At 55.6% G+C, this 17,735-nt stretch overlaps 1 protein-coding gene across 4 annotated transcripts in view; it reads left to right on the top strand.

Annotated features, from left to right (window-relative positions):
* DPP6 (dipeptidyl peptidase like 6) overlaps nt 1–17,735 on the top strand; it is an 864,911-nt gene that overhangs the window by 773,864 nt on the left and 73,312 nt on the right. For all 4 annotated transcript variants that reach the window (XM_046020968.1, XM_046020970.1, XM_046020967.1 and 1 more), the window contains exons 9-11: nt 219–373; nt 2,290–2,387; nt 17,431–17,554. In XM_046020968.1, coding sequence (XP_045876924.1) covers nt 219–373; nt 2,290–2,387; nt 17,431–17,554 — 377 coding nt within the window. The remainder of the gene's footprint in view (nt 1–218; nt 374–2,289; nt 2,388–17,430; nt 17,555–17,735) is intronic.

Raw genomic sequence — 17,735 nt, 5'->3', positions numbered from 1 at the left:
GCTTCGCCGTGCTGGGGCTTGGTGGTCAGCCTCGGGGACTCCTTGACCCCCACGGGATGAAGGCGTGTCCAGGCGCGGGGCAGACCGCTCACACGCTGCGGAAGGTCCATGTCCCCGCGGGGATGCGTGATGGGCTGGCCACCCCAGACGGGCCCACACAGCCCTGGTTCACACCCCACGTGTGTCCGTCTACATGTGTCTGCTCTGTTTTCCCGTAGAGGAGATTCTGAAGACGTACATTGCCCACTGGTGGTCTCCAGACGGCACGAGGCTCGCCTACGCCACCATCAACGACTCCCGCGTGCCCGTCATGGAGCTCCCGACCTACACCGGCTCCGTCTACCCCACCGTGAAGCCCTACCACTACCCCAAGGTAGGCGAGCCGAAAAGTACAGCGGGCGCCTGGCCTTGTCCGTCCACAGCGCCGATGTGGGGCTGTCCGGGCGCACGTCTTACAGCAGGGCAGTCAACGGACGCACGATGCATTATTTCCCCTCACGTGCGTTGAATTCCCGTCTTTGCGGCGTTGAATATGTTGGCAGGGTTATTCTATTTTAAATAGTTGAACCACCATGAGTCATTGGTCTGAGCATCATTCGGACCAGAAATAAGCACGTCACCTCTCCCTGTGTTCCCTGGCAACAGCAGATCCCACGGCCTGCTCCCGGGGCGCCCTGCCTGCCAATCCCTAGTTAGAATGTGGCTTCCAGGAGGTCAGAGGGATCACTGTCCGCCCTGGTCCCCTGGTCCGGGCTGGGCTGTTTTGTGCTTGGTCCTGTTAAGATCTGGAATCTCTGGCAGCTTCCCAGGCCGAGTCGTTGCCCCAGAGAACCAGCGGAAGAGCGAGGGTGCGGTGGGGTGTGGAGGGGGAACACGTTTGTCTGGACCTTGCTTTGTTAGTGGATCGCAGCATCCTGACACGAAGGCAGGACCTGATGCCAAACTTCGGCAGCCCACCCAGCTGGGAGGTCTGACAGGGAGGACATGGGTGCCCGCTGTCCCCTGGCTTCACTAGACCACGCCCAGGCCCGGGGGCCAGGTGGATGTGAGCCGTTCACTGCCCGTGCCAGCCTGGTGCCAGGCGCTCACGTCCTGCCTCAGGTTGCCTCAGAAGGAGCCCTCAGGTGTCCCCCAACGAGCCCCAAGCCCTGGCTCCCGAGCCATCGGAAGGCTCCGAGAGCTGGTGTGGCTGGCAGACGAGGCATGCCAGCCCGCCATCCGCAGCGGGACAAGGGAGGCCAGAAGCACACGAGCCCCGGGCCAGAAAAGGAAGCAGGAGCTCCGTAACAGTGGGCATCTGCTCCTCACGGTCCTGGAGACTCAGAGTGCGAGGTCAGGGTGCCAGTAGGATGGGGTTCTGGGGGGACTGTGTTTCTGGCTTGCAGACCCTGCCTTCTCTCTGTGTTCTCACTCAGCCCAGGCGAGGGTGCTTGGTGTCTCTGTCTCCATATGAGGCCACGAGTCCCTTCCTGGGGCTGCACCCTGGTGATCTCACCAACCCTGATCGCCTGCCCAGGGCCTCGCCTCCAGACACCATCCCACTGGGCGTCAGCGCTGCGGCAAAGGAATTTTGAATGTGGGGGATGCGGGCACTCAGTCCACAGCACCTGCTAACACTGAGCCGTTCCTCCGGCCCTTTGAGGGGTGTGGCCAGTACCCAGGGACGTCCCAGGCTGGGGAGCGGGCCTCCTCTGGGAGCACGGCCGTCGTCTGCCGTCGTCCCGTTCTGGCGTGTCGTCTAACATGTGAACAGCGCACGGGTTTGCCTGTGGACAGAATTCTCTCACTCGTCTCAGCCAGGCGAGGAGTGCCGCCTCGCCCCTTCCCATGGGTGCTGTTGCCCCAGAACAGGGAGCACGGGGTGGGGGGCAGTGACGCAGAGCAGGACGCGCCCAGCTGCTTTTCCGGGGTCTCCCTTCCCCGCCCACCCGCCGGGCCGCAGCCCACATCCGCCACCTCCTTCACATGCCTCTCCGTCAGGGCAGCACCTCTTGGCATCGCCTCCGGGACTCTCTCTCCTGCTCCTCGTCAGGTCCTGCCCCTCCCATGCTGGCACTCAGGAGGCACTAGGAGGCGTGCGGAGGGGGAGGGTTCCGGGGCAGGAACGTCGCTGGTCCCGTTACCTCTTGCCCTTTGTAAGGTTCCCTGCACGAGCGATCTGCTCTCAGCCCGGGTCACTCAGGCGTCTCGAGCCCCAGAGTCCTCCCGGGGCGTGTCCCAGGGAGGATTCGCACAAGAAGGCATCGCCCCCCAGGAGAACTTACTCACATCTCCCCCTTCACTTCCCAGGCCGGGTGCGAAAACCCCAGCGTTTCCCTCCACGTCATCGGCTTAAACGGACCCACGCACGATCTGGAGATGACGCCGCCCGACGACCCACGGATGAGGTCTGCCTCCTTTCCTCTGTGACGTTGACCGAAAATGAGATGAATGTGCATTTCCCTGGTCTCTCCTGATTTATGTTACGCTAATTTAAACGTCCAAGAGAAAGGTAACCCTTTCTAACCCTTTCGTGACTGCTTCCTGGTTCCGTGCTGCGAAGGAACCTCGTTCCCACCAGCCCTGTGGTTTCTGACCCAAGGATGCAGCGGAACAGGTGGGCGCAGGTGACCGTCCTGTCACCGCTGACGTCGGTTTGGGTAGATTTTTTTAATCACAACAGTGGAGTACGATCTTATCTAAGTCAAGTGTCTCGGAAACTGTTTCATCCTGGCCCGAAGTCTGAATAGCCTGGCAACCAAGGACACTTCCCGAGCCCACGTGTGTCATCGTTCACGCTCTCTGGGGGGGAGGGGAATCGAGGGGACACTGAAAACAGAGGAGCCCATGGTGTGGGCACCGGGACCCACTCCCTGAGGAATCTCCTAAGTCTAGGACGGGCCCAGGGACACCGACAGTGAGGCATTCCGAGACCCAGCAGAGCCCACCCCGGCTTTGGGCCTAACTCCAGCCCAGGCCTTTACTGTTCAGTTTCGGAACTCCACCCTGTGAGAGCTTCTGGAAGCTTCTAGAAGGGCAGGAGCCGTGGCCCCATCCACTCCGGGCCCTGCCCAGGCTGGGAGCTCGGGCCCGTGGCTCTGCTGGGCCTCTGAGAGCAGTGTGGTTTTCTCCCCCCGTGACTTCCCGAGTCGGACCCGCCTGCCAACATCTCGCAAGCCTGGGTCTTGAGGTTCTTCCAACTCTCCCTGCTCCTGGGATGGGTCTCCCCTGCGTCCGAGGGTCGCAGTGGCCCCAGAGGCTAATGAGTCTGGCCCCCGAGAGTCGGTCCTCGGGGTCCCAGGGCCTCCCATGTGGGCCAGCCGGCAGGGAAGGGGGAGGCATTGGATAGATTCATCCGATAAAGCTTTTGCGGGGGTGAAGAAAAGCTCAGGTTATTGCTTTGTCTTCTCTCCTGAAGATCCAATATTTCATTGTTCTCCTCTCAGCGCTCATCCCTGCCAGGCCTCCCGGGGTCGGGTCCAGCAAACTCACAGAATTAATATGGAAAGTCACCTGGAAAATCTAAGCCATCTGTTTGAGTTAATTGAAAATCTCATTTAGTCAATTTGGTGATGCTGTTTCCGCAGGCTTGATTAGCTCCAAGGACAATGAAGAATTAGCCTCCGTCAGGGCTGGAAGTTCGGGTGCTGGTTTCGGGTTTTCTGCGCCCATTCGTAGGTGAAGTGCGATGGTTCCTCACGTGCCGCGTAGGCCTGTCACGTGGGACAGTCACGCTTTCTCGCGCGCACTGTCGCACAGCCCCGAGATGGTCTGCGGGGGGAGCGCAGGTAGATCAGCAACCACAAGATGAAGGGGAGCGCGTGTTTATGGAGCATGACTTTGCCGGCTGCGCACGGCGGGGAGCAAAGCAGGGTGTCTGCTGTGGGGACGGGGGCTGCGGGGAGCAGACCGAACAGGTCGTTGCCAGCAGCTGATCACCGCGGGCGTACGCGGGGCCGGCCAGAAGCGTGAGGTGGGCACGCTCGTTGGCAGGAAGACGGCGTCCCTCTCGGGCCCCGCAGTAGGACATTCAGGGCCTGATGATTCTTTGCTGGGGTGGGGGACACTGCAGGGTTCAGAGCGGCTCTGGTCCCGCCCATCGGATGCCAGGAGCACCCCCCCCCGAGTGGTGACAGTCCCTCGTCTTGGCCAGACGTCCCCACCTGCAGAACCACTGGTTCAGAGTGAAGGTTCTGCGTTCAAATCCCAGTCCTGGGGCCTTGCGGGGTGACTCACCAGCCCTGCTCCGGGGTCCTCGTCGGCAGGACAGAGAAACATTACTAACGGGACCGGCTGTAACAGTCAGGTGACCTGGCACAGTCAGCCCGTCTCCGCGCTGTCCGTGGTCCCTGCAGGCGGGCGGGCAGCCCTTGGCTTCGGAGCTGAGGCTCACCTGTCCTCGCGGTGGCCCGAGTGTCCAGCCAGCCCTCAGCGTCTCCAGGTCGCCAAGCTCCAGACAAAGAAAATGAACACGTGTCGAGGATTTGCTCGAACGCGTCAGCCCGCCGGGAGCCGGGAGGTGTTGCAGCCAGAGCAGGGGCATTGGTGAAGCTGGTGCGTGTGAGCAGCTTAGCAGAGAAGGGTCGGGGTCCGCCGGCTGATGGATCCAGCAGGGCCCTCCATGGGGACTGCTGGGGACAGCCGATCCACCCGCCAACACCCGTGGACGAGTCTGTGCCGCCAGGGTCCCCAGTGACTCCAACGCCACGGCCGGGGTCACGCTGGAAGAATGGTCACTGAGCTCGTCACCTCCTGACGGGTCTCACACAAACCTGAGAATCTCTGAATGGCCTCGCGGACTGGACAGGGTCAAAACAGACGTCCCGATCTCCTTCCACAGCTACGGCCCCCGGTCAGAGAGCCTCTGTCCTCTGCGCGCTTGGGCCTCTGACTTCCCTGTGTGCCCTGTGCAGGATCTCTTCCCCTACGTGGCCCCTCCTCCCACCTAGTGACCGCCCCCCTCTCAGGCCCTCCCCATCCCCGCCTGCCACCCCCAGAAAGCTGCGAATGACATCGGATCACCTGTTCCCTCTCCTGGCCTGCGGGGGGGGCTGTCGTTCCTACATTCTTTTGTTCCCTTAAAATCACGAGCTGCTGAGGTCTGCTTTTCCAGGATTTAACCCATCCCGGGCAGTTACCCTAGAAATGTGCTCTGGCAAGTAGTGGCTGGGCGGGATGGTGGCGGAAAATGACTCATCTCATGTCCAGAAAGCCATGTGTCACCTTTCTTTCCTTTCTGGGGGACCCCACCCTATCTGCCCACCCCCGAGCCACCCCACCTCTCCGCGGCCTCCTGCGGGATGCTGGGCTCCTTCTCGGGGGGCTTGCCCCAAGCTCCGTCCGCACGGAGACCCTGCTGCATGGCTGACGGGCAGCACCCACGCCTTGGGATCCGGTCAAAGGTGCTCCTTCCTGAGCACCCCTGAGTCACAGCCCTGCTTCCTCCCTTCCCGGCCTCGGTTTCCTTCCTTGCACTCAGCCCAGCAGGAAATTCTGTATACGTTGTTCACCGTGTCCTCTCCCTGCTGCCAGCTAGAGGGAAAGTCCGGGCGCGGGGCCTGGAACTCCGGGCAAGCTCGGGAAACCTTCGTGGAATGGGCCAATGAACCACACACGTAGTCAGTAAAGTCTTACCTTGGCAGGATTCTCAAAGACTGGGATTTCGTTGGTGGTTTGGTACGTTTCTAAGAACCACTGGCGGCCTCCTTCCTTCTCAAATCTGGGACGCTCTAGACGAGGCAGAACTTCCTCTCTGCCCATCTTGGATTTCCAGACCGGACTCTTGAACGAAAGGATAAACTAATAAAAGAAGATCGAATCATTGAGGAAGGCATATGGAGAACATCGTAGGGTGAGAATCTGAGAAGTCACTCGAAGAAGCAGTTCAGAGCCCCTGCTCCATGGCACCTTGCAGCGGGAACAGTGAACATGCGGAGAATTACCCTGACAAGGGCAGCGGTTTCAGCTTGCAAGGATGGCAGGCAGACCCGGGGAGGCAACGGCCAGGGGAAGGCTTGTTTGCAGATTTCCCTGGTGCGTTCTGGGCTGAGAGTCTGTCTAGAGTAAACGGAGGATTTATTTCCTGCCTTCAGACAGAAAAGAGGGGACCTTTTTTCTGGGTTTGCTGCTGCTTAATTGCCTTCAGCCCAAAATAATTTTTATGTCAAAAAGGCCTATCTTGGGGCAACATATTCTGGTTTCTTGCAACTAATCCTGGAAAGGTGAAGATTAGACACCCACCGCGTGGAGGGTTTGGGGAGGAAGGAGACCTGCATCACGCCCCCAGTGACCTGGGCAGGGGGGAGACACAACAAAGGAATACATCATATTTAAAAAATGAAGTGCCACGAAATAGCGATCGATTCTTTGAAAACTTTTGCTGAAGGATAGAGCAGTCCCTTCCAGGGAGAAGGGTTGGCAGGGGGGTGGTTTGGGGGCGCAGCCCAGATCTGGGATGTTCTAGGATCCAGTCTTAATGAGGAGTGGGGGAGCACAGGGCTGGGCTCCCGGCATTGTCCGCTGTGTGTTATGGATTAATTTGTAAAAACCTGGCCCCAGACCCATCTCCATTCTTCCCTCCTTCCAAACTGGGCTTCTAGACTTGCCGGCAGGTTTTCACACTTGGTGCTCCCTCTGCCCGTCTCCCTGGGCACAAGGACGTGGGCTTCCATGCCGGCAGGACAGTGGCCAGGTGGGGCAGCCCCTAAAGTCTTCCCCCAGCTCTGTCGTTGCTCCGACCACCCCCATCCCCGAACGCAGACAGCGAGGAGTACAGAGGCTAAGGAAGGTGTCTGAACCCACACCGATGGTGGAAAGGGGCGCTGGGCCTCACATTAGGCGGGCTAGACGGCCCCCCTTCCCTGGACAGCCTCCAGAGAGCTGCGGAGAATTCCGGAAGGCCCCTGGCCATTTTCAGCCAGTGAGGAGCCGTCGGGAGAAGGAAACCAAAGCCTTCATCCATCAGCTGTCGTGTGCTGTCGGCTTGCTGACCAGCCTCCCCGACGGTCCTCAGACACAGCGAAGATTGGGTGTGGGCCTCCGGAGCTGGCCACGGCTTTGTGCCACGGATTGTGCTGGGCCCTTGGATGGCCTCTCCCATGTGGTCACCCACCGTGCAGAAAGCCAGACAGTGCATGGCCCGTGGCCGAAGTGAAGCGTGGTGGGAGCCACGGTGACAGGTGCTGGGATGCCTGCCTCACGGAGCGGCCCTCGGGCACAGGACAACCTGACCCAAACAGGAGGCTTCCGTGGACAGTAACGGGGAACAGTGACCCCACAGAGACAGGGCGAGGGGAAGGGGAGAGCCGAGGGGAGAGACTGAGCCTCCCCAGGAGCATGAATGCAGCCTGTCCCAGGGCTGGAAAAGCCTCCATGGGGTCAGGATGCACACCCTCTCCTGAGGTTTGTTCAAGGCCCCCCAGAAACCCAGCCGCTTGATAACACCAGCACGCTTGTGTCCTGCTGGTTTCCTCCGGCCTCTCCAGCGCCGCGGAGCTGGGAGCTGAACTAAGACATAGCAGACACCGGGCAGGGTCACTTGGAAGAGGTGCGGCACCACGCCGATTACGTGTTTTTATTCCCCAAATAGCCTGTCCACGCGCAGGAGAGCCGCCGGCCTGACACCCTTCCTGACCGCACGCCCGGGAGGAGCGGGTTCTGGGTCCCTGACCCCCCCACTTCTTCCCTTCCCTGGCCTATAAAAGGCTCCCAGGTCTCTCGGTCTCACTGTATTTTCTTCTACTTCAACTCATCCCTTCATGTCTCCAAGAGCAAGGACGGCAATTTGCATAAGTCACCGACGGCCACTGTTAGTCGGTGCAAGGCCATACTTGTTCTATTTATTTCTTCTGTCGTCCATCGTCCCTACTTCCTTGCTCCCCCACCACGTGGGCACCTGTTTCGTTTTTTTTTTATTTTCATTTTTTTGGCAGTTTTTGGTTTCTTATTTACTGAAATCAACTATTCAAATGCATTTTTTCTTTAAATTGTTTTCTTCGTTATTGTTTTAAACTTGATTCCGCCTGGCTGCCATCGGCGCTGGCTCCTGTGCATAATACAGAGACTCATCAGGCCTGTGCAGTGCTCGGGGCTCAGTGCTCAGCTACGTTCAGTGTGCCTCTCACCGCCTTTGCCTGCTTCCCCTGCCCCCTCCCACCTCCCCTCGGGGGACGGTCAGTGTGTTCTCTCGAGTGAAAGGTCTGGTTTTTTTAATTTGTCTCCTCTTTTCTTTGTTCATTGGTTTTGTTTCTTAAACTCACACCCAAGTGAAATCATATGGCATTTGTCTTTCTCGGACTTACTTTGCTCAGCATGATACCTTTTAGCTCCGTCCACGTTGTTGTGAAGGACAAGATTTCATTCTTTTTATGGTTGAGTGATAGTCCCCTATATTTATATATATACGCACACCGCATCTTCTTTCTCCACTCATCTGTCGATGGACACTTGGGCTGCTTCCGTGTCTTGGCTGCTGTAAACACAGGGATGCTTGGTTCTTGTGTTTTCTGGGTAAACACCCAGGAGCGCAATTGCAGGGTCATGGGGCAGCTCTATTTTTAATTTATTGAGGAACCTCCAGGCTGTTTTCCGGGGTGGCCGCACCAGCTTGCATTCCCACCAACGGTGTAGGAGGGTTCCCCTTTCTCCACATCCTCGCCAACACTTGTTTCGTATGTTGCTAATTTGAGCCGTTCTGACAGGTGTGAGGTGGGATCTCACTGTGGTTTTGATCTGCATTTCCCTGTTGAGTAAAGTGGAGCATTTTTTCATGCATCTGTTGGCCATGTGGGTGTCTTCTTTGGAGAAATGTCTGTTCATGTCTCCTGCTCATTTTTAAACTGAATTATTTGGGTTTTTTTGGAGGATGAGTTTTATCAGTGCTTTATACATTTGGGATACCAGCCCTTTACCGGAGCGGTCATTTGCAAATATCTCCTCCCATTCCCTAGGGAGGCTTTTAGTTCTGTTGATTATTTCCTTCACTGTGCAAAAGCTTTTTATTTTGATGTGGTCCCAACGGTTGATTTTTGCTTCCGTTTCCCTAGATAGATCTAGAAAGATGTTGCCAGGGTTGATGTTAGAGAAGTTACTATGCAGGCACCTCGTTAAATCTACTTGACTGCTCTCTCCCCGTTCATGTTGGTGAGGTCTTTGTTGCTGTTTGTATGTGTGCACACTCACTTTGTGTCAGTGGCGTTGGGATGTATGTAGGTACAGGTGTATAAGCTGGTGTGTGTGTGTGTGTGTGTGTGTAGACCTGTTTCCTGACTGTTTCACTCAGCCGTATGTAAAGTCCTAGCACACTGCTCTGTGCCTTCTGACTGTGCCCATCTGACTGCAGTCCAGATTTCTGCAGTTCCTGGGAGCTTACATTCTCGTGTCCTCCTCCCAGCAGCTGCTTCTGCCTTATCCACCATCCACGATCAGGAAATGTGGTCTTCTCTCTGCTCCTTCTGTACAAAATAGGGACTCGCTGGGAGATTGGTACAGTGGGCTCGGTACAAGTCTTCACTAAGAAATAAGGGGAGGATAGAGGTCATCAGAGCAATGGAGGCATCACACAAAAACCGGGTCCTAATTACTAATGGCCTCAGCCTCAGCCCCATCAGCAACTACACTGCCTCCACCTTATCTCAACCACCGTCACCTCCACCATCACCACCAACACCATCACCATCATCATCATCATCATCACCATCACCATCACCACCAACACCATCATCATCATCACCATCATCACCATCATCACCATCACCATCATCATCATCATCATCATCACCATCATCACCATCACCATCATCATCATCATCATCATCACCATCATCTCCATCACCATCATCATCATCATCATCATCACCATCACCATCGTCACCATTGTCATCATCATCATCATCACCATCACCATCATCATCATCATCATCATCATCACCATCACCATCGTCACCATCATCATCACCATCATCATCATCATCACCATCATCATCATCATCATCATCACCATCACCATCGTCACCATCATCATCACCATCATCATCATCATCACCATCATCATCATCATCACCATCATCATCATCATCATCATCACCATCACCATCATCACCATCACCACCGTCATCTTCACCATCACCACCGTCATCATCATCATCATCATCATCATCATCACCACCAACACCATCATCATCAACACCATCATCACCATCATCAACACATCATCATCATCATCATCTCCATCACCATCATCACCATCACCATCACCACCGCATCAACAACTCCCTTCATCACCCCATCAACAACGACCACCACTTCCATCACCACCATCACTGCCATCATGGCCACCACCATCACTATCCCCAACCATCGTCACCACCACGGCCACCACCACTGACATCACAGCCCCATCACCAACCACGACCACTACCAGCACCACCACCACCCCCGTCACTGCCATCACCAACACCATCTCCACCAGCCCCATCACCACCGTCACTGTAACCGTCACACCGTCTCACCTCCATCACTTGCCTCTGAGTCTCCGAGTCAGTGAATCCCTTCAGGTTCAAGGCATGCAAACTGTTGAGTATGGACTCCACAGTCCCTAAGATCTCCCCTCTCTCCCTTCCTTCTCCCTCATCCTGACGGCCCCGCGTTACGGCCAACCCCTAGATGGAACGGGAAGATAACACGGTCTGTTACTCCAGTGAAAGGGAAATCGCGGAAATACACATCAAATAGTAATTTGTCTTACAGTCACATCTTTTTTACATTCTGCAAAATGCAGTCAGCCTGCAGATATGTTCAACAGTTACGTGGCCGCTCTGAGGACGAGCAGGTACCCCTTATCACAGGCAACGCTGTTTCAGGCAACACTGTACATTGTTTCAATGTGCTCAGCAATGCCTCTCCAAAAACGTCATTTTTTAAAAATTTCTCAAAGTATTTTTTCACTCTGGCTTTATTCGGGGGATGAAAGTTGCTGAGAAGACACCAGCGTCGATCGCAGGCTCTTCATTTCAGTAGATAAACAGACCTTTTGTCCCCTTGTCCTTTATTGCCACACAATTGTCAGAACCTTCGCCAGAATTTGGAGCACCGAGAAGGGACACGGCACGTTAATCCCTGTGAGAGAGACAAGGCCTTGTTAATATTTTATGGCAAGCAAATGGACTGATGAAAAATTCATACACTGCTTACCAGGAAAAGCCCAAGTTTTGATTCAAAGGCACCTTTGGCTGGAGATTCATGGGAACGTTGTAATGTTTTCTCAGCAAAGGTGTGCTTTTCAACACTCACTCCACACACGTCCTCCTCATCGCAGGGCTGTCCTTTCCCTGCCCTGAAATGAGGGGTGTCTGTCTCCCCACACACAGGGGTTGGGAGCTTCCCCCCTGCCAAGAGGGTTTGGCTCTCTGTGTCACCAGACCCTGGAACCATGTCTACACCGTGCACAGCCCTCCCTGAATGTTCTCTGGGAGAACACGTGTTACTCGTCGGCAGACAAAGTACTTTAGAATAAAGAGGAAATTGGTAACATTTCTTCCAGGAATCTTTTGCTTCCTACTAATATTTTGGTATCACGTTCCTTTTAAAATACAATTTCTACAATTCTTAAAATACGATCATGTATTTTCTGGGGTTATCAGAAGAAAGAAGAAGAAGGGCATCGCCCTTCATCTCAACATTGGATGAATCCTTGTGTCTTCCAAAGCCCTGCCCCTCCTCACTTTTGTAAGTCTGCTTTAGTCCTGTTTTCTCCCCTCTTTTCACTGCAGCCAACTTATCTGCCCACCGTTACGTTTACTCCTCCAGAGAACACCTAGTAAGGGCAGAGTTGATGTGGCAACCCATCGCTAAGTCGCCCTTGGAGCCGTTCTCACTAGCGTGTCACAGGGCTCCCTGAGATCGTGGTTCCTAAACTAGAACACTGCGAGGACCACCTGGGGCCTTGTTTGGTCATACACTGCTCGGCCCCACGCACGGAGTGTTGGGTTCAGGGTCTGGAGTGGGCCTAAGAATCTGTATTTCCAAATTTCCCAGGCGATGCTTGTCGGGGGACCACACTTGCACAATCAGGCATGGGGACAGAGACCGGCTCTGCTCCTGTCTTTGTCCCCTGGGGCAGAGGCTTTGGCTGACTCTGTCCTAACAGCCCAGTGTCGTCATTACCGTCTGCACAGCGATCCCAGCAATGACAACGTATGACCGTGAGAGGCATCATCTGCTCCCACGCACACAGGCCCCATGGAGAGGCCATGGTCAAGAGGGCTCAGGGCTCTCTGTAGCCACATCTGTTACAATTAATCCCATCTGTTAATACCATCATAGCTGCTCACATCATTCCTCTTCTTGCCTTCCCTGCTGGGGGCACCGACGGCCCCTACGGTGTGGCCAACTCTAACTACTGGTGACCCCATTGATGTTGAGTTTCCTTCCCATTCTAGGTCCCTCTAGGTTCTCCTCGGTCACTGCCTCCCCATCGCCCCTCAAGAGACAATGTGTGTCAAGCTGTAAGAATTACATCAATTTCTCCTCTAGGTACCAAGCCTGGGTCCTGGATCAGGACTAGTAAGGGGCATGGCCTTTGCTCATTGCCCCAAGGGGTTCCCAGCCTGGTTAATGGTCAAGGAGAATTGTCACTGCCTGGTGATTTGAGAGACGATGCACAGATCGCCGGTGCTGGGAACGCTTCGAGGACAGAGGGGTGACTGTGACCTCATGAGAGACGATGCACAGATCGTTGGTGCTGGGAACCCTTCGAGGACGTAGGGGTGACTGTGACCTCATGGAGAACGCTGCTGGGTCCAGAGAGTCTTGTCCCGCCCATGTTCAGCATCTGTAGCTGGGACCGGAGATCCCGTCCGTCCGATCTCATCACTTGCATGTGTAATTAGATCCTCATGGACTGGCTAGGTAATTAATTCATGGAGCGTCTGCAGCTGCGTTGCCCTCTCCTGTCCGCTTTTCTTGTCGTGTCGACTCATCAGGAGCTCGAAAGGAAAATCTCATTCTTGCAGACTCCGTGTGGCCGGGAGCCCCTCCCCCGAGTCCCCGCATGAGCTGGTCACAGACTCGGCCTTGTCCAACGTCCAAAACGTTGGTTTTTTTCTTTTTCTTTTTTTTTATTGTGTCCTGTCAGTCACATACCGGACATCATTAATTTATGATGCAGGGTCCATGACTCACTGTATGACAGCCAGTGCTCCGGGCACCCACCCCGGGCTCACCCATCCCCCACCCCACCCCTCCGAAACCCTCAGTTTGTTTCTCAGAGTCCACGGTTTCATGGTTCGTCTCCCTCCGACCTCCACCCTCCTTGATTTTTCCCTTCCGTTGCCCCATGTCCTCCATGTTGTTCCTTACGCTCCACAAGTCAGTGAAACCCTGTGACAACTGGCTCTCTCTGCTTGACCTATTTCACTCAGCATCATCCCCTCCAGTCCCGTCCGTGTTGATGCAAAAGTAGAAAACTAATAATAAGCTTGTAATAAGCTCTCACATCTGGGACAGGAGAACAGTCCCTGTTCCTTCTTTTTGCCTCTGTGGCAACTTCCTCTGCCTTCCGGGAGAGCTTCCCAAATTTCCCCCAGTGTCTCTGAGTCCAATTTCTCTCACCTTCAGATCTGGTTTCCCCAGAACCTTTTATCCCTCCTCTTCGTCTGGTCCTATATCCTTAAGGTCATGTTCTGCTTTTCTTTTTTTCCTTCAAGAAAGAGTCTCTTTGTCAGAGAGAGAGAGAGAGAGGGTGAGCGCGCACTCTCACAAGCAGAGGGGGAAGCAGGCTCCCCGCTGCTCAAGGAGCCTGAGGCCGGGCTCGATCTCAGGACCCTGTGATCATGACCTGGGCCGAAGGCAGACGCTTCACCGACTGAGCCCCCGGGGCGTCCCAATCTGTTCTGCTCTTATGCTGTTGGCATAATTCCCCCTTTCCTTCATCCAGGTTGTGTGACGACCTCTGCAGTTCTCCACCTCAGGAAGGAGACAGCCGCCCACGCCTGACACCCGGCCACAGATGGCACGGGAGGGTTATTTTTGACTCTGAACTTTGGGGGCCGCTTGAACCTTCTCCGATGGAATCAGAAGACTGAATCTCACCCGTATCCATCTGGCGAGCCTCCGCCGGGCAGAGTCGAATGTTTTCTTCTGCCTTCTTTATAATTTTTTTGTGGGTTTTTCTTGACATTCTAAGCCATTAGACATCTATGAAAAGTCACGATCTTCTGTAACACGGACGTAGCAAAGGTTTGACTTCCCGGATCTATGGGTGGTGCAAGGTCAGGGCTCCTGAGGGGGGACGAGACCCCTGAAACCCTGGGAGGAGGATCCTGTTCTCCCACTTGCCTCGCAGAGTGAGACACGGGGTGGGGAGCCCGTGGGGTGGCTTCACGCGCTTCTCTCTGTGCCGTGGTTGCTGGAGGTTTTCAACACTCCCTTTTAGTGGTATCGTGATTTTACGCCTCTTTTGTGTGTGGTTTAGAGGCACATCCACACTAAGTTGGTAAAGGCTACCTCAGATTTGCCAACCGGATGCTACTGAGTGCTGGAGACCCTCGCGTGACCGTGCAGTCCACGCTGAAAGGGGACTGTGAAACAGATCGTCCCCCTAAACCACCATCGGCAGCCCGACGGACATCGCCTCGGTCCTTGCCACCAGCCCCGTAGCCGGTCTGCGCTGTTTCCTGCGTGTAACCATTAAGCTAACAGCTTAGAAATTGGAGAAAATGGGAAGTGTGGAAGGAACCAGGAGAACTTTTCTTATCTACGTGTGGATTTCTTCTTAAGGAAAATTTTGGAAATGGGTGAAGGTCATAGTTTCCTTTCCACAAACGTGGTGGGACTCCAGATCTCGCATCATGAAAGAGCGTCCTTCTTTCCCGAGCGTTACTCCTTCGTGAGGCTCTGGAGTTGGTGGCTCCTTTCAGATCACCCATCCCTGACCGCGCTTTATCTTTGCGTTTGGTTTGATTTTTTTAAATAGCCGGAACGTCCTTGGCATGCAGCCCAGTCACGGATGGAATTCGTGGGTTGGGGAAACGTTGGTTCGAGACAAGGTGTTGCTGTACAGGGGATGAGGTCGGTGTGACGTCCTGAAGGAGGCTCAGGCGAAAGGGTCCCCAGGGTCTTGAGGCAACACGATTGGGGGTCCCGAAACCGCCCCACAGGGAGGCAGCACGCCTACGTGTACAGAGATACATTCGGTTGTCTTTATGGAGTCCTTCATAACTTTTATTGTTTCTAGACTTCTAAAAAGAATTTCTCACTATATTTCCTCGCCACAAAATCTCTAAGGGTGCCACCAGTTTGTTTGAAGTTCATATTACGCAGACGAAGGACCGCAGATTCAAGTTCCGCATCAAGGTGCGGAAGCAAAGCCCGCGGGCTCCCCGGGTGCACTGCACCAGCCCTTCATCCGGGCCCCTGCCCGCGTCCCCACTAACACGCCAAGTGGGTCCAGGTGTCACTGTCCTGTCATGCAATTATTTCTTCCTGTCTACAACGTGCCTCAGATCACAAATTCGGGGAGTAAAGGAGAGAAAGACTTATATGGGGTCAATATGAAGATTGTGCAGAACAGCACCCTAAGACCTAGAAAGACACAGAGAGCAGATGAGTGTTTCCAAGGACGGGGTCCTCCCTAACCAGTGTGGAGGCCATGGGAGGAAAAAAACTCCTTTCCGGGAGATCTGACTTTCTCCTGGATTTCACCCAGATGAAGCATGTTCGCTCGTCACCGTGACTTGCCACAGCACACCCCGATGTGATCGTCCGGGTCTGACAGGCCCACGGTCCGGGATGACAGGGCTTCCCTCGCATCTGTCCCCGTGGCCCCGCCAGCCAGCGGCTTCTAGCACCCACGAGCAGGGACCGAGGGCTGTTTGTGCTGCAGTTCAGAAATAAGAAGTGTTACTCGAGAAGCAGGGGCCGGCACAGACCCCGAGTTACTCTGAAGAGCCGAGATAAAGAAATGTGTCCGAGCCCACAGATACTCAGGGAGCCCATCGAACCTCACAGTAGAAATGGGCTCCGCGCCCTCGGGCAGGGCAGAGTCCGCGAGATCCTGCTGAAAGGCCGTGCTCCTTGTCAGAGCAGAGGCCTGACGCTGTTGGGAGAGAAGGCAGGTCCTGTAGACACACGGACCCAGGCCCGGCGGCTTGCGGTGCCGATAGGCAGGAGCGGATCTGGCCCTCTTTCAAAAATCACAGCCGTTGAGAACATCGAAAATCCTGGATTATGCCCAAGTGACATCCTCACCAGCCGCATCCCCAGCAGATGGACCAAGACTGTGAACCAGCCAGGGGAGGGGACGGCCTGAGCCAACTCTTGACTTCGGTCATTCAGAGTTTTGATTAGCAGGTGGATTTGAGAAACGGGAGCATAACAATTTAATCTCCTGCGTGCTTAACGCAAGCCTAGTGGAAAGCCCCTGGTGATTTAGGCCTTTCTGTTGAACACAACCAGTGGGCGCACTCACGTGCCTGTCCAGCCTGCCGGGCATTGTCTGGTGGACGTGCTGCCGTCGGTGGTGATAAAGGATCGTGTAAGACCACAGAGTCGTCATTCTGAGCAATAGATCTCATTTTAGATAGATGGGGCAGGTGACGGACAGGGTTAGCGGGCCTCTGGAACATTCTTGGAGCTCTCCTCGGGGTAGTCTTTCTGTACACTTGTTTTCTTGGTATTTTCTTCTTCCTCGTAAACATGGTTTTTTTTTCCCTAAAAATCCCATGTTCGAAGGGCTCTGGGTGGTTGAATAAATTACCAGAAGCCCCAGGAGCGCCCCCCTTCCCCGTCCATGCGAGGTACAGGGTAGCCTAGAACACTGATATTTCCAGGTTCGGGGGAAAGCAGGCATGTGATACCTAGGGTATGAGCCATGCCCCGATTTCCCTAATTAGCCGGCGAATGTCGTCCCCTGGGCGTTGTGCCTTCGTGGGAGAGGCAAAGGGAGCACGGCGCCTTCCTCCGCTCGCTGGTGTGTGTTCACGGCCTCTCACGCCCCGCAAGGACCTCTCTCTCCAGCCCCTCCCGGTCTCGCTCTGCTGCCTTGTGTGACCTCCTTGCTGCCTCCAGGGAGGTATAAGTTTGCCCCGGGCTGGGGCGGCAAAACCAAGCCCATAGGTCCTCGGGGCGCAGCCTGACTTATAAAACCCATGGGACAGCAGGAGACCCGGTCGCCCTCCGGGGGAGGGGCAGCTGGGTGCTGGGCGGAGCGCACGGTGGTCGCAGCCCCAAGCCCGGACAGAACCAGACTCCTGCAGGGCTCCTTGCGCACCGGTGACCCGGCTTCCCGCAGAGTCCACATCAGCGCACGGGGTCCAGGAGCCCCATTTCAGACCCCCGGGGCCGCGGGCATCCCCCATGCGTGCGCTGCTGGCCCCAGCGTCCCGGGCCGGGAGGCGCGGGGCTGCGGGTGGCCGTGGCCAAGACTGCTAACGCGGCGTGCCTGTGTGCCCGCAGGGAGTACTACATCACCATGGTGAAGTGGGCCACCAGCACCAAGGTCGCCGTCAACTGGCTGAGCCGCGCGCAGAACGTGTCCATCCTCACCCTCTGCGACGCCACCACTGGGGTCTGCACAAAGGTACGGGAAGGGGGTGGGTCAGGGACGGATGGCGGGCAGCCTGGAGGTCGCAATCTGGGGGGTGGGCTAGGTCGCGGCTCCAACCAGGGTGGGGACCTACCGCTGGCCTCTGCTTTGCTGCCACCTTGTGGATGAGTCGTGCACTGCCGCAAACCTCCGGGCTCCCTGCTCAGCGACCCTG

Source organism: Meles meles, chromosome 10 (genome assembly GCF_922984935.1).
Source record: "Meles meles chromosome 10, mMelMel3.1 paternal haplotype, whole genome shotgun sequence".
NCBI lineage: Eukaryota > Metazoa > Chordata > Mammalia > Carnivora > Mustelidae > Meles > Meles meles.
The sequence above is the reverse complement of the archived record's forward strand: the minus strand, read 5'-3'. Positions and strand labels throughout refer to the sequence as shown.